This window comes from Haemorhous mexicanus, chromosome 3 (genome assembly GCF_027477595.1).
Source record: "Haemorhous mexicanus isolate bHaeMex1 chromosome 3, bHaeMex1.pri, whole genome shotgun sequence".
Taxonomy (NCBI): domain Eukaryota; kingdom Metazoa; phylum Chordata; class Aves; order Passeriformes; family Fringillidae; genus Haemorhous; species Haemorhous mexicanus.
This window is the reverse complement of record NC_082343.1, coordinates 68889759-68904542: the sequence shown is the minus strand read 5'-3', so window position 1 is coordinate 68904542 and position 14784 is coordinate 68889759. Positions and strand designations below refer to the sequence as shown.

The 14784-nt window shown below is 36.5% G+C and overlaps 1 protein-coding gene across 1 annotated transcript in view; it reads left to right on the top strand.

The window, feature by feature from the left end:
- The window catches only part of NT5DC1 (5'-nucleotidase domain containing 1), a 127329-nt gene that overhangs the window by 80868 nt on the left and 31677 nt on the right, over positions 1–14784 (top strand). The window contains exons 7-8 of the mRNA XM_059842241.1: positions 1139–1313; positions 5852–5949. Coding sequence (XP_059698224.1) covers positions 1139–1313; positions 5852–5949 — 273 coding nt within the window. The remainder of the gene's footprint in view (positions 1–1138; positions 1314–5851; positions 5950–14784) is intronic.

Sequence of the window (14784 nt, the reverse complement as noted above, 5' to 3'; positions counted from 1 at the left end):
CATGCATGTTCTCTTCCATTAAATAGCTAAAGTTCAAGTGGTTTAAATCTTATTTTTTCAAACTGGAGAACAGCATTACTCACATACCAGAAGGCTAAGTAATGTCTGGGATTTATTAAATCATCCAGCAAAGTTGACCACAGACAGTTGCATATAGAACAAGTGCTGGAAGAAAAATAATCTATGATGATGTTCATTATAATATAACACACGCAGACTGAGAGCCAAATATTTGATATCATTTCTGTCTCTACAATTATTATATTTCTTTTTAAACCTTTAACTAGCTTGACAGTTTTGGTTACAGAGGGTTTGAGCACAGAAGAAACATGTAGGGAAATTTAATGTTAATTTGACATCTTGGTAAAGCAGCTATGGGCTATAAAAAGATGAATATTTATTGGGGACTTTAATGAATAGGTAACTTTTACTGCCAAGTTATTGTTGTTGCACACTTTCAAAAATCTTACATTCCAAGTGTATTTGCAAAATTCTATTGCTGTTTTATTTGGCAAAAAGAACATTATTGAAGCTGAAATTGGAACAGGACAGTTTTTTGCATCTGTTCCTAGTATTCCAAATACTTACGAGTCTTTGCCCATTGATCAACCTTGCATAGATAAAGTGCTACTTGAGAAAAATGCAAAAATAATAAAATGGATGTTACTGATCAGTCAATGCTAACGTAAAGTGTCAGAAATAAGTGAACAGGTGTTCTTTGGAATTTTAGGCCCTTACTATTTTCAAAACATTTAGCTCATTTTACAATCACAAATTGTAAAATGAGCTAAATGTATAATAATTGTATCCAAAATTTGAGCAAAGGCAAAAAGAAATAATATTTCCTGCATGAAACTGTAATCTGAAATTTCTTGGCTATAACTATTATGAGGAAAAGAACATGAAACAAAGTAATTATGAAAATTCCACAATAATATAGTCATGCAAACTTATTTATGCAATCCTCATGGTTTGATTTTGGGTTTTGGTTTCTGTTCTGTTACAGCCCAGAGAAAATGTTAAACTTTGCTTTGCCTTATTTTGATTGTGTTGTTTGCACATAAAAGGATATTTGTTGTGTGGATTAAGTGGTTTGTGAGCAGGATTGGATAACATAATTATGTTTTCATTTTTTTAGAAGACTGTGGGATGTATTTCCCAGAAGTGAAAAATCATCCAGACAAATATTTACAAAGATGTCCCGAGTCTGTAAAAAAGTGGCTGAAACAACTGAAGAATGCTGGGAAGATTCTGCTGTTAATTACCAGTTCTCACAGTGACTACTGCAGGCTTCTGTGTGAACATGTTCTTGGGTAAGTGCAAAGTCCATTTCAAATTATATCTGCCCATCAGCAACTGGAGATCAGCCTGAGTTATTGGGAAGCTAATTTGAGTTTTGTTTACGTATGATGAATTACTTGGTTCTGAGTTTCCCGCTGGGCCCCTCTCTAGTAGAGTGTTACAGGGTACTTCAGACAAAGTAGTCCATCTGGTCCATCTGTGAGCCTGTGAGCTGGATCTGACCCACAGCACACTTATAACCTGCATCCTTTTGGAGGCATCGTGATGGGATTGAAGATGCCAGGGAATTATCTTTCAGGCCAACATCCTATACACCATCTGATTTCTAATTTTATTGTAAACTTTTGCTAGACTGTCTTATTTAAGCCCCTTCCTTTCTTGCTTCTCCAACAGTGAATGCAACTACTAGTGCTATTGTATTTTCTTGCAGCAAATTTGCAGGAAAATCTTACCATTACTTTTTCCCATTAGTGGTTTTCAAATGATGGCTGTGCACGAGAAATGTGCTTCATCACAGCAGAAAAGATAAAACAGGCAGTTCATTGCACTTGGCAACTAACTGAAATTGTGGTTGCTGATCACAACAGCTGTTTTTAGCATAATGTTAAGAACATGGCTGTTCAAGTCAAATTCAGTGACATTCAGCAGAACCACCACTTACCTAGGAAAAGAAAAAATTCAGTGATGTAAATAGTGAGGTGGGTGACAGAGTGAGACTGTTTATTTATTATTAATCAAAGAAATATAGTTCAATGTGACCGTACCTTGGCTATCAGGATATGCCAGGAACAGCAGAGTGAATAAGCAACACTGTAAGAAAACCACAGGTAAGTTAAAAGACAGAGCTATCTTCCAAAACCAGTTCTGCCACTATCACTTCTCTTTTGTACTCTCTAGGCTAAATGCTAAAATGAAGCATCAACTGTGCCAGTTCTCACTGCTTTGCATAAACATTATACTTGCTCATTTGAGGGACAAATCTACCTCCTGACAAAAAGCAATTCCCCTTTATGAGCAAGATGCTTGTGAATTAACTCTTTTGTGTAAATCTGTCTAGTCATTTCCTAAATGAAAATTTGGTGTAAAAATAAATTCTTGGCCACATAAAATGATTTTGGCTTTCTTTTCCTTGGTGAGTAGTGTTCAGCTGTTGAAGGTAGCTGTAGAAATCCTGCTGGAAGACAGTAAGCAAGATATCAGAAATTATCAGTTGCCTTTCAAAACACCAAAAAAGATATCCTGCTAGAAGGATACTGTGTCACTCTCTCTTTCCACAAAAGTGTGGGATATTCTATGGTATTTATTAGAATCATATTTTCCAGTGATTCATGCAGTGTGGCTTTCAAGTAGCTTTTGGAGAACTGAGTACTCCACTGTCCATTAGACTTTAGTGAAGTGTGGCTATTTTCCTGAAAATCTAAACTTTTTAGTGGTTTTGTTTGTTCCGTGCCTCTCGTATCAGACATAAAGATTCTTCATACCTGTGCTGCTTTTTGCTGTACTGGAATATAGTTTAGGTTCACACCTATTATCTCTGCCCTAAACTTTATTTGACCAGGCTAACTGGTTTTTATTCTAGACATCAACATTGCATTTTATTCTTGATATCAACACTTAAAAATTGCACCTACATAATCCTTTATTAATTTCTATTCCTTCTCCTTTCAGTTAATCAATATGATACTGAGAAGCCCAAAATTGTATAGTAGGAAATAAAAAAACCCATAATGATAAATATGTAAAAAGAGAGGCATGTAAAATTTTAGCCTCTTACTCCTAATATCCTTACCTTGTAACTGTTTACTTTTTTGCATTTTAGTAAAGCTCCTTTTTGGCAAAGAAATTATTGCCTTCATAAAACCTGTGCTGGGAAATTCATGCTTAAGTGTATCATTTACCATTTCGTGAGCAAAATATCCCAATTGTGCTCATCTGACAAAATTGTCCTTAACTAGAACACATTTTGGCGGGGAGAGGAAGTACAGGGACAAACTTCATTTTGAAATAAAATTACAACTGTTTCCCAGCCAGAGCACAGACATATTGCTGGGATCAGTATATAAGACATGCAAACCTTAAAAAGCAAGTGCCAGTTCATTCACACGGCAGCATCATGGTGTGACTTTTCAGTCTTACCACGAGGATGCTGCCCAGTTAACTGAACATTAAAGTGTTGGCAGGAGCACACCTAAAGATGAGTCAATCATCACATAGTCACTGAAGCCAAGAGTGTATTTCACTTTTTCGGGAATGTTAGCCACCTAAAAGTGAGGAACTTTTTGAAGCTGGTCATTTTGTTTCCCTCTGCGGTTAGTGGAGAGAAACCACTGGGCATTATCCTTGGCAATTCATTCTGCATTGTAGAATTATGTCTGAAATAAGTGGGATGAATTACCTTTCAAGAATGTGGATGTTTCTCCACTGGCTCTGTCTGTGGTATCAACACTGTCTGAATTCAGAGTGCAATTTTTAGAAGGTGAAAGTTATGATACGTGTATAAGATACATCCTGCCCATTGTGCTAGCTACTTACTGTAACCACAGGCCACTGTACCAATCACAGGCAGCAAGTGGAACATATTATTATTACTTTATGTTACATTATTATGTAACATGATACATAAAGCAGATTTGCTTTATGTATCATGTTACATAATAATGTAACACAAAGTCTCTCATAAAAACAGTAGCTTTGTACATGAGATTGAATATATTGTTTCAAAAAAGGCCACAGATACCGCATCTCCGCACACACAAGCAGTTTTACAACAGATCAGTAAAAAGTTAACAATTCTTCTGAAAAGTCTGTTTGTTCTGTTTCAATTTTTTTAAACAAAGCAGTTGCCACTTTTCCCACAAATCCGAGAATCAGAATCATTTAGGTTGGAAAAGACCTTTGAAATCATTGAGTCCGAGCATTAACCAGGCACCTCTGTGTTCTCCACCAAGCCATATCACCAAGTGCCACATCCACACATTATTTGAACACTTCCAGGGATGGTCACTCCACCACTACCCCGGGCAGACTTTTCCAATACCTCACCACCCTTTCTGTGAAGAAATTTTTTGTAATATCAAATCTAAACCTCCTCTGGTACAGCTTGAGGCCATTTCTTCTCATGCTCTCTTTTTTTTTTTTTTTTTTCAATTGTTCTTTGTTGTGCTGCTGAAATGCTTGCTTTGTTTTGCAAATTCAAGCTTAATTTACCTGTAGATGGATTATTTGCACCAGGTGCTAATTTGAAAAGTTTATCTCTGTTGATACTTTTCACCTGAGGACAGAAGAACCCAGCAAACCCTGCTGGCTCAGCATTTGCAATCTTCCACATGGAAGCATATTTTAAAAACACTTCATTGTAATATTTGATACTGGTTATTTTAAAAAGGCAAAGGTTTACATATGGTCACAAGCAGGAAAAAATTAGACAAAGCTAACATTTCATTAAAGGACTTTTATTTTAAGGCTGGAATGTAATTTTGAGCACAGCCCAAAAGCTGTCTCTCATAGGGAGAGCTTTCAGTTTTTGATAAGGTATCTCAGACCCATGGAAGATCACGAATTATTTGAAAGTGATATAGTTAACTGGTTTCCTTCCAGCAAACTTCCTCTACTGCTGATAGCATTTCAGTGTCTGTGTCTATCCTGGACTTGACATCTGTGATTTCTTTGTTCCAGGCAAGAGTATCCATCACATTTTGGATATTATAGGCAATGAAGTCATCTAAGCAATGAAATATTTCTAATAAAATAAAGTGTGTCATAGATGAGGAATGTTTTCTTACATGCCATGCTGAGACATTGAAACCCATTTAAACTGATGGGATTTCCACAGTTCAGATAACAATCTGTATATATGGACCAAATGATCTTCAAAAAATCTGAATTTATTTGTGGGATTCAGCTGGCAGATGAAGACTTGAAGCTGGTGGCTGTTTATTTGTAATCAGATGTCCAACCTCCCTGTAACCAGCAGGGATGTAGTGAGAGCAGCCAGAGGAGTCTGAAGAGGGAATCCACTATCAAAATGGTGCTTCAGTTTCGTAATATGGGAGATGACACTCTAGTTTCCATTGTAAATTAGATCTCTGTTGTCTGCCAAGGGCACCCTAGGCCTGTGCATACCTTCAGTGTGGATACCTATAATATAAGCACCTGTGGTTAAGTGTCTTGAGTTACTTCCTACCCCATCATTTCACATATTCTTTGAAAAGAAAATATCTCATTTACAATTTTCGGTCCATGTCTATGCAAGTGTTGCCATCTCAGATTAAAAAAATGTCATCTGTTACATGTTCTCCTGAGATCAAGGAACATCTTTTTACAAATAATGAGTGTTCCCCAAGATAACTCACTGTGGGTTTGACTCTCTTTTGACAGCCGCAGCAAAAGAAGAATAATAGTGACATTGAACAAGCATTGAAAAAAATTAAAGTGACAGAAGCAAGTGCCTTAAAGAAATACTCTGATATTTTCTTAAGTCTTATAGAGTATTTCATGACATTTTAAGTAATTCGTTGGTTTAATTAATCACATTTACTTTACTTTCTAGGAATGATTTCAGAGAGTATTTTGACATTTTGATCACAAATGCTTTGAAACCTGGTTTCTTCTCCCATACACCAAATCAAAGACCTTTCCGAACTCTTGGTAAGTTGCAGCTGTAAGTCCCTTCTCATCTGCTTACTTCTGTGGGAAAAAAAAAAAAAAAGAAAATTAAGGCAACACTGGCAGTGGGGTGGGAAGTGTACTAAAATTCTGTTAAGACTGAGGAGCACTGAAAAATTAAAAATTACAGTGTTGAGGACAATTAAAAGGCAGGGCTGTGATAGTAATTAAAATTACATTGAGGCTCAGATATTTCATAATTAATGAAAAAAAAGTTTTATTGTGCTCACAGAGTCATGCAGAGAAAACAAAATTTAGTTCTGGGAAAAAACAAAGCAGAAATATTTAAAGAATTTAAAGGAAATTAGGAGAACTGTACAAATAAAATAGCAAAGCTGAAGGAAAGAATTTATGATGGAAATCTAACAGCATTAAGTGTGTTTGTTTTGGCTAAATAATGAGAGAGCAGGTGACAAGATATCACCCCTGTACTCACTTAACTTAATTAAAGCAATCTGAAACACTTGGCAATGTTGTCCGTTAGGTAATTAAGGTTGTAAGACAAGAGGTTTATAAAAGCAGTGTTCATTGAACTACAAATAATGCTAAAACATTGCTGAGGACAGTTAATTTTTCCATATTTTGGTAAACACCTTTATGATTAATTTACCTGAAAATTAATCTTATAGCCAAAATAACTTAAGTCAGCATACACTAAACCACAGTTCATCATTAATTTATGACAGGAAAGTCACCATTCCAGCCCAAATTTTGCATGTGGAACTTCTACAGTAAAACTGAAACAAGCAGCAAAAATACTTATTGAAACTATGTTTTAATGTTTCACATATTTATATAGGAAAATAGGAAGTATCTTAGGTGTGATTTTTAAAGGATTAGTTCAAATAGTTGACAATTTGAGAAAAAAGTAATCTCAGAAGGGAAATTGGAACTATTTGAATGAAAGGAGAAAGGGTAGTAAAAATCATAAAGGGTGAAAAAGGCTTAGTTCTGCAACCATTCAATTTAGTTTTGTATACAGCAAATTGAAAATAAAATGTAATTCACTTTGGATTTCTTTTAAACAATCTGATTAGCCTGACTTCCTGAGGAAATCCTGCTGTGTCCCTCTGTCAGTAATCCAGCCAGCAACTTTTGGACCTGTTGGACAGTTTCAGTAAATTTAATAGACAGCCAAAAAGCTCCAGGATACTTTGATGAGGGTTTGGGGGTTTTTTTGTGCAAAAAAGGGGCAGAATAGAAGGAGAAGACCAAGTTACTCTCTCCGTTGATAATATGTAGCGTTGGCATAATCACCACATTTTACTGTAAGGACCAGTTTTCATGAAGATGTTTTTTTTTCTCTGCTTTCAAACAGGAACAGCATTATCTGGAGTCCTCTTATTGACTTAGTGGTTTTCATTCAGCTTATATTCTGATAACGCAAAGGGGCTCAAATGTCAGTCAATCACTCATTATGTTAATACCTTATTAATGCAAAATAAAATGTAGTCTCTGTTCTGGACACTTCACTATCTAAATAGATAAAGGACACAAACATAATCAAAGTTATAATCAGATAAATAATTTGCTGAAACTACTAAACTGGGAATGTATTTTTTTTCTTAATATGTTTGTATTCCAAAGACAGTAACTGGTTTCTTCTGCAAGACCAACCACAACATTCAAAGCAAAGACTTACACACATAGGACAGGTTTTTAGAGACATGTTTAAAAGTACTGTAGAACTTGTTTAAGACTACATGAAGTTTAAACCATAGAAGTAGGAGCATTTCTGTGAGAAAATTCCCAAAATAATAATACATTTCTGTAGTGGTTTTTTTGCTGCCCTACCTCTGTGTCCCTCGCAGCAGCTGAACAATATACAGCAAAGCTTCTAACACATTGACAGGGAGCAGTTTTCCAGTTTTCAGAATTTTTTAAGGCTTTCTTTCATATCAGAACCACTGAAAGTTCAAAATTTCAGTTTCTAGTTTCTTTCTTCCTGTTGGCACTTCAGACTTCAGGCAGAAGAGTTTGGCCACTGTGCTGCAGATCAGGGGAACAAAATTTTCATATTTTTCCGTTGAAAAATTAAAAATCTTTAGGTGGACATCATTGTAAATATTTTCTTAAAGCACAGAGGCTAAACTTTTTCTAAGGTAATTTAGGGTAAAAAACCTTGTTCTAGGAAGAAATGTGTTGTGGAAAATGACATGAAGTAACTGCTTATCATTGTTACCTATTTCTCCAGGTCTGAGTCTCAGCCATGTTCTTCCAACCATTAGGTCTGAGCTGCAATAAATTCCTAATGATACCATATTTCATAGTGCTATAAATGGACTTAAGGATAGGGCACAAAATATGGAATGTGTTCTTAATTTCAAATATCCCAAGTGTTGCATTGTGTACTGGAGCTAAATGTTATTTATCTATAACAGGACTTCTGCTATAACAGATTTACTGAAGGAAAGGTTTTGAAGTTTACTAAAGAGAAGGATAAATTCTTTTCAGTGAATAAGTTCAAAAGGCAATTGTATTCAGTAGGCATTTGAAGGAGAACAAGGAACAGGACAAGATGACAAAGGAGGCATTGTCTGGAAATGTGATATTGGGTAACAACACTGAAAAAGTGGGTTTTTTCAGTAGAAAAGTAATTTTAGAGCTAATCCATTTAGAAACCATGAAAAAATTATTTTAATTGATCAATTAAAATTGCATCATGATTTCATTTTCATTTCAAGATGTGCATCATTTAAAGCAACTAAAACACTGTTTGAAAGCCTAAAAGATTTGTGTGACTGGGGCAAAAAAAACCACAATATTTAATGAATTTTGCATAATTTTCTTTCAAAGTACCATTCTGTTAAGTGAAGGAACAGTTTATATGTATCTTTACAGATTTTAGGACGGCTATACTTATTTTGATCAGGCAAAGGCTATATGTAGCAAAGGATGTATTTTGTAAAAGCAGTGCTGCACATAAAAATACCCCCATACTTTGCTACCATAATATGAATACTCCATAGCTTACTTGTTATTCATGAGGTTGTATTTTCTTTTACACAGGGAAATTCTTCTCATGGTTCTTGAAAGTACCATTAATATCTTGAGCTACAAGACCTAAGGCTCAGGTTGAAAATGTTTGTATAAATCCTATGTTGACAAGGAAGGATTTTCTTTGCTTTCAACAGCTACATCCAGCTTAAAATAATTTCTCATTCCACAAAGGGCTTGAAGGAATATAAATAGAAAAGACAATTGTGAATTATATGATAATCTGCAATACATGAAGATTTCTGTAACATTTGACAACAGAGCTTTCCCTTTATCACATCACTTTTTAATGCATATCAAATTACTAGCCTGACTGCCAGTCCTGATCATTGCCAGATATATCTTTTACAATCCAAAATTATAATTGAAATGCTAAAGATAACCCTTAATTCCCTAGAAGCCTTCTCTAAGTCTGTATTCACAGGGAAGTCTGCTTGGTCTTAAAGAAGGCTTATATATCTTTTATTTTCAGCTCAGGCACAGCTGTCTTTTCTGATCTGGTTTATTTTTGTTTTGTTTTGTTTTTCCATAAATTGGAAATGTATTGCTGGCTCTTCAGTGTCTGAATTTAAAACACACACTTAAAAACTTATGTAAAGCCTCATGTGTATGTGTATGTATCTGTACAGGCTGAAAACAATCCTACAGATGTGGTGCCAGTGAATACCATGTTTCAAAACCTGCTTTCAGTTACACTTCCAGGCTGTCTTCCTTCATCCTGAACTTGAATTTCTGTCCATCTTAAGATCCCTCTGCTGCAGAATGTAGCTTCCCATTTAAGAAACTTTCAGTCATTTTAACAGTTCTGTGCAGAAGCTTCTTCTCCACCCTTCTAAAAATACAAGAAAATTCTATAAGCTGAAAGGACCAACTAGAAAAGAAAATACAGAGACAAGATATAAAACACCATGTCTCTGCAAAGAAGACCATCTTTGGTTATTAGGGACTGCAAGACTTCTGAAGGTGGTGATCCCATGTCTAATACTTGAGTTTTCTTTTGCCATCTTTTGTGAACTGCATTTGACTCTGGCAGAGATGGGCTGGGGGATCCAGCAGGTGGGGGGCATGGGAGGAGGGAGTAAGAGCAGAGCAGCACATGGAAGCAGAGAGGGGAAAGGGATTTCACACTGATGGGGTTGTCTGAATGTCAGATCTTTGCTTTTTGACCTCTACTGTTGCCTCAAGGAGGAGTTTTGCAATAAAGCTAGTGTGTCAAACATAGCTTAACATGATGTACCCATGTCCTGGGCTGACTGGGGCTCCCAGCTGGCCCTCCAGCCACAGCAGGGGATGCAGAACTGTCCTCAGGAAGCCTTTTGCAGGGAAGCCCACAAAGGGCCTCATCTCACATCTCTCAGGAGGCACAAGCAGAATAACAACAGCACCAGCAAAGGGCACCTGTGTAATCTTTTCCTCCCCTGGCTCACGTTGTTCCTTTATCTAAAGCAGCTCTGCTTGTTGCCATTCTTCTGGAGATGGTGCCTCTTCATATCAGTCTCTGTGGATATGTTCTGTAATATGAGGCCACATAAGAATGCATTTTTGCTAGGAGCTTGTGACAGAGTGGCCTGTAAAGGGTGCACTGGCTGCACACTGCATTATTCAAGAGCTATCAAGTCTATAACCAGTTCCCATATCTCTTCTACAAGAAGATGCCTTTATATTGTTATAACATCCCAGTGCCATATGTCCCTTAAAAGCCATGCTACTATTTTTAAGGGAAATGCTGGTTTGCAATTCTTTAAAGTGTATGGGCACTGTTTTTCATGTGCTTTCCAGCTTTTTAGGAAAGAAAAAGGATTAGAACTAACAAGTAATGGTGTTTTGTACCCTAGTTTTCAAAACTCAATCTTTTTGTACCTCACAGTATATGACATTAAGATTAAGAGTCTCTTACTGCTCTGATATGAGAAACAGGTTCTGTAATAAGCTGACAGTAGGAGGCCCATGGTTGAAAGGGATAAAGCATCTTGTTCTATACCCAAGCCACCACTGAGAAATAATTCCCTACTCTAATCTCAGCCAGGGATTTTCATTTTATCCATGATTTCTGAGAAAAAGGAGTTTCTTTTTAAGCAACTGGTTAGTACAGATGATTATATAGGCAGATCTTCATATTCATGAAGATAGAACCTGATAGATAGAACCTGACTATTTTTAATTATTATAATGAGAAACCAAAAGGATTATGGAAGTACCTTATGAAGATACTTCCTTTGGCAACATGATCGCTGTCTGACTCCACTTTCTGAAAAGCAGGCTAGGACAGGCCTGTAGGGCTGACAGTGGGAAACACATACAAAGAAATTTCAACTCCTGTAACAAAGTTTGTTATCATTCAGGTATTCATAATCCACTGGAGAAACTTGGAGATTTTTTTAAAAAATCCACAATGTCAGGCTTCTTCAATGACTGTTTCACCTCCTATCCTTTGTTTAAATGATCTTAGTCTAAAACTATTCCACTTTGTAAAGATATCAGCCACTCCACAGATTTTTTTCTGACAGTGTAAACAGCTGTCTCAGAGAGTACTGGTTTCCTGATATTCTGTATGTCCTGTAGACAAACATTTAAAAAATCAACAGATGTTACCTTGTAATCAAAGGCACTTACCAATTAATCTTTTTAAGTTTTGCTAGATGGTACCTGTATGTAGTTTAAAATCAACACTTTGGGAATCATTTGAGAACAGAGGTGATCATTTCCTATCATGTTCAATGTTTGTAATTAAGCCATGGGATACATAAGATGGGAGTCATTTAACTGTCCTGATGGGTTAACAAACTCTTTTCTAACTGTTAAATTTTATTTCATTTTTGATAAACATAGTCTTAGTAGATGGTAACAGTTTGGATTTTGGGTTTTATGTGTTCAGTACAAAATTCTGTGAATTTAAAACAGGTGCAAAAAGCAGAACAAAGTTGACCAGCACATGCTCACATGTTTGTGCAGAGAAGGTTGTTAAAGTCACAGGCTTCTTTCTTTCTGTTAGTTTCCAAAGTCCTTGGATGCCATATTTGATAGTCTTTGCCTCATAAAAACAAATGCTTTGTACAATTTTGTTCCATTACAGAGACAGTGAATTAGAACTTGAGGACACACAATTGATCACTAACTGGCAGTGCATCATTTATAAACCTTTTGTGAAATGCAAGAGACACTGCAGTTTGCACGGACAGTGTGTGTAGCCACTACTGCAGTGACCCAGTTAAACTGGTGTAAGTCCTTCAGTTTGTGACTCTGTAGTAATTAGACCATGTGGAAGCCAAAGAATGACTTTCCCTTACAGCTCATTCCTCTTGGCAATCTGAACTGGGAACCCATTCCTTTTCTTAGGAAGAGGAGTGGAGTGGTGTGTTTGGTTCTGTTTGTTTGGGGTTGTTTTTTGAACAGGCTTTACTGGTACTTGCTTCAGAAGTGCTGTGAGGCCAGATTGTCATCACATCGTTTATACAGATTTATTTACACAGATGATGTGTTTCACTCGGGCATTTTACAGCACATCAGAAGCTGGAGGTTGAGCAGCAAAGCTCTATTTTTATTTCTACCAGGAGGGCACTGTGTTGACCTGACTACAACAATTTACTGTAAACCTGGAGCATGGGCCAAGGGCTGAGATTTCAGCTAATGCCTGAAACTGGCCATGGGCAGTACCTGGTTTTCAGCTGAACTGGCCAATGGAAATTTGGTTTGGTGCTCCTTCTTGAGCTCCTTTGGCTCAACCATATTAGCCAGAATAGCTACCAGGACACAGGCTAATTCTTTAACATTTACTCTGTTTGCCTAAGCATGGAGGATTATGCAATCTCGTGGTATGTGTGGGTAGGAATTTCCATCCTTCCCTTACTGCAAACCTCTATCAATACTGCAATTTCAACCACATTTGAGTCTGGCCTAGAATTCTGTGAGATATTACATCCTTAGCAGGCTGGAGAGGAAAAGATGGGTCTATCACTGCCAACACAGAGAAAGGCTGCAGTACAAACTTCCCCTGGATTAGATATCTGAGTATCCATCCTAGAGAGCCTAGCTACAAAGGACCCAGCTACTGCAAAATAACCCATGAAACCCTGCACCATAAGAGACTTTCAGTGAATGCAACAGCACAAGAAAACTTCATAGGAAGATAGTTCACATTATTTCCATTGTTGTTCATAAATAACTCCCTCTCTATTTTTTTTTTCTAAAGAAAAAATTAAACAGTGTTAGAAGTAAGGCATCTCTTTGTTGCAGAGTATTGAGATGCATTCTCCAATGCCCATCCTTCTTTAATAAAAAACAAACTTACAGTAAATATGTCAGGCCAAGGTCCTTATATGTTTGCTTAGTGTTCAAAGTACTTCAGAGGATAAAAGGAACAATAAGTTATTCATCCAAAAATCAAAACAGTGAAAAACTGCAACTTGCTTCTGCATAAAGACAGCAGGGGTTGCTTCAGCTGATTACCTTTGATATTAAATAGCGTGTTTGGCACAAAGCTGATAAGAATATTACAGAAAGCTAGTTCAAAGAAAGTTTAAACTGCTGCTTTCAAAAGCATGGTATCTACAATATTCCTTTTGTTAAAACTGGAAAACATGTTTAGCATATTTGCCAAGTACTCCAAAACAGAATTCTTTGTGTATAGAGAGTATATTTTCATTTTTAAAAGGAGTTACAGTAACTACTACAGTAACACTACTACAAAATCCTAGCTATTGATTACATCTTGTTATATTCAAGGCCTTGAAGGATAAAGCTCAACCCCCTTTTTTTTAAGCTGCTGTGTAAGGATGTGATAAGAGTCACTTTCTGTCTTCTACGAGCCCACAGGCAGACGAGATAAACAAATGTTAGAAAAACAAAAGCACTGGCTTTTTTGTTCAAGCTAAAGAACCAAGACATTGAGTGACCTCCCCTGAATCATATCGCTGGCAGATATGCATGTTCACCTAAGATATCTAATGTCCTAATCCAGAAGCAGTGAAGAACTGTAAACTGAGTTTGAATAAGGACTCATCAGTCTTGATTGTGAAAATCCTTCTAGCTATTTTTAAAGATTTAGCATAATGGAAAAATTTACATTATTTCAATTAATTCTGCTAGATTTAATTTTTATGGTCCATTAATATGTCCTTTGTAATTTCAAGGAATTGGACCCATGAACTTTATGTGTTCTATATTGAAAGTAATCAAATTATTCGATAGTTATCCAGCAATTATTTCAAATTGTTGAAAGTGATAAGCACAATTAGTTGGTTTTTTTAAAGGACAGCTGCATACTAGTGGTTCAGGCCATGCTTGTGTTTCATTTTAATGAAAGAGACTTCCTTCATAGAGAAGCATGTCAAATGCCTTGAAACACACACACACACCATGTAATTGGGAGATCATTAAAAGTCAACATCTACAGAAGATCCTCAGTCATAGTTCTGTGATCACCTTCTGGGGCTGTTTCTTTATCGTCTTTTGTTTCAGAACGCTAGCAAAGAGTAGAACTGTTGTGCAGTCTGATCTGGATTATACCAGAGAGAGAAGGCAGGGAAACTGCCACACTTAGGAAGCCAAAATAATCTAAAAATGCAGCTTCTTTTTGCAGCAGGATGACTGTCAACCCAACCCTCTCCTGCCAGTGGGTGCCCACAGAACATAAATTGCCATAACCTAAGTCTGTGTTTTCAAAACCAAAGCCAAAATGCCTAAATGGCCAATTTGTATTCCAGACAAATCTGTGTTCAGCAAACAGAATATCTGTCTTAAGGGAATTCTTCTCCAAGACATGAAAATGTTATTAAGAGGAGATAATTCTTTCCCTTCATATTCTCTAAAAAAACCAGACAA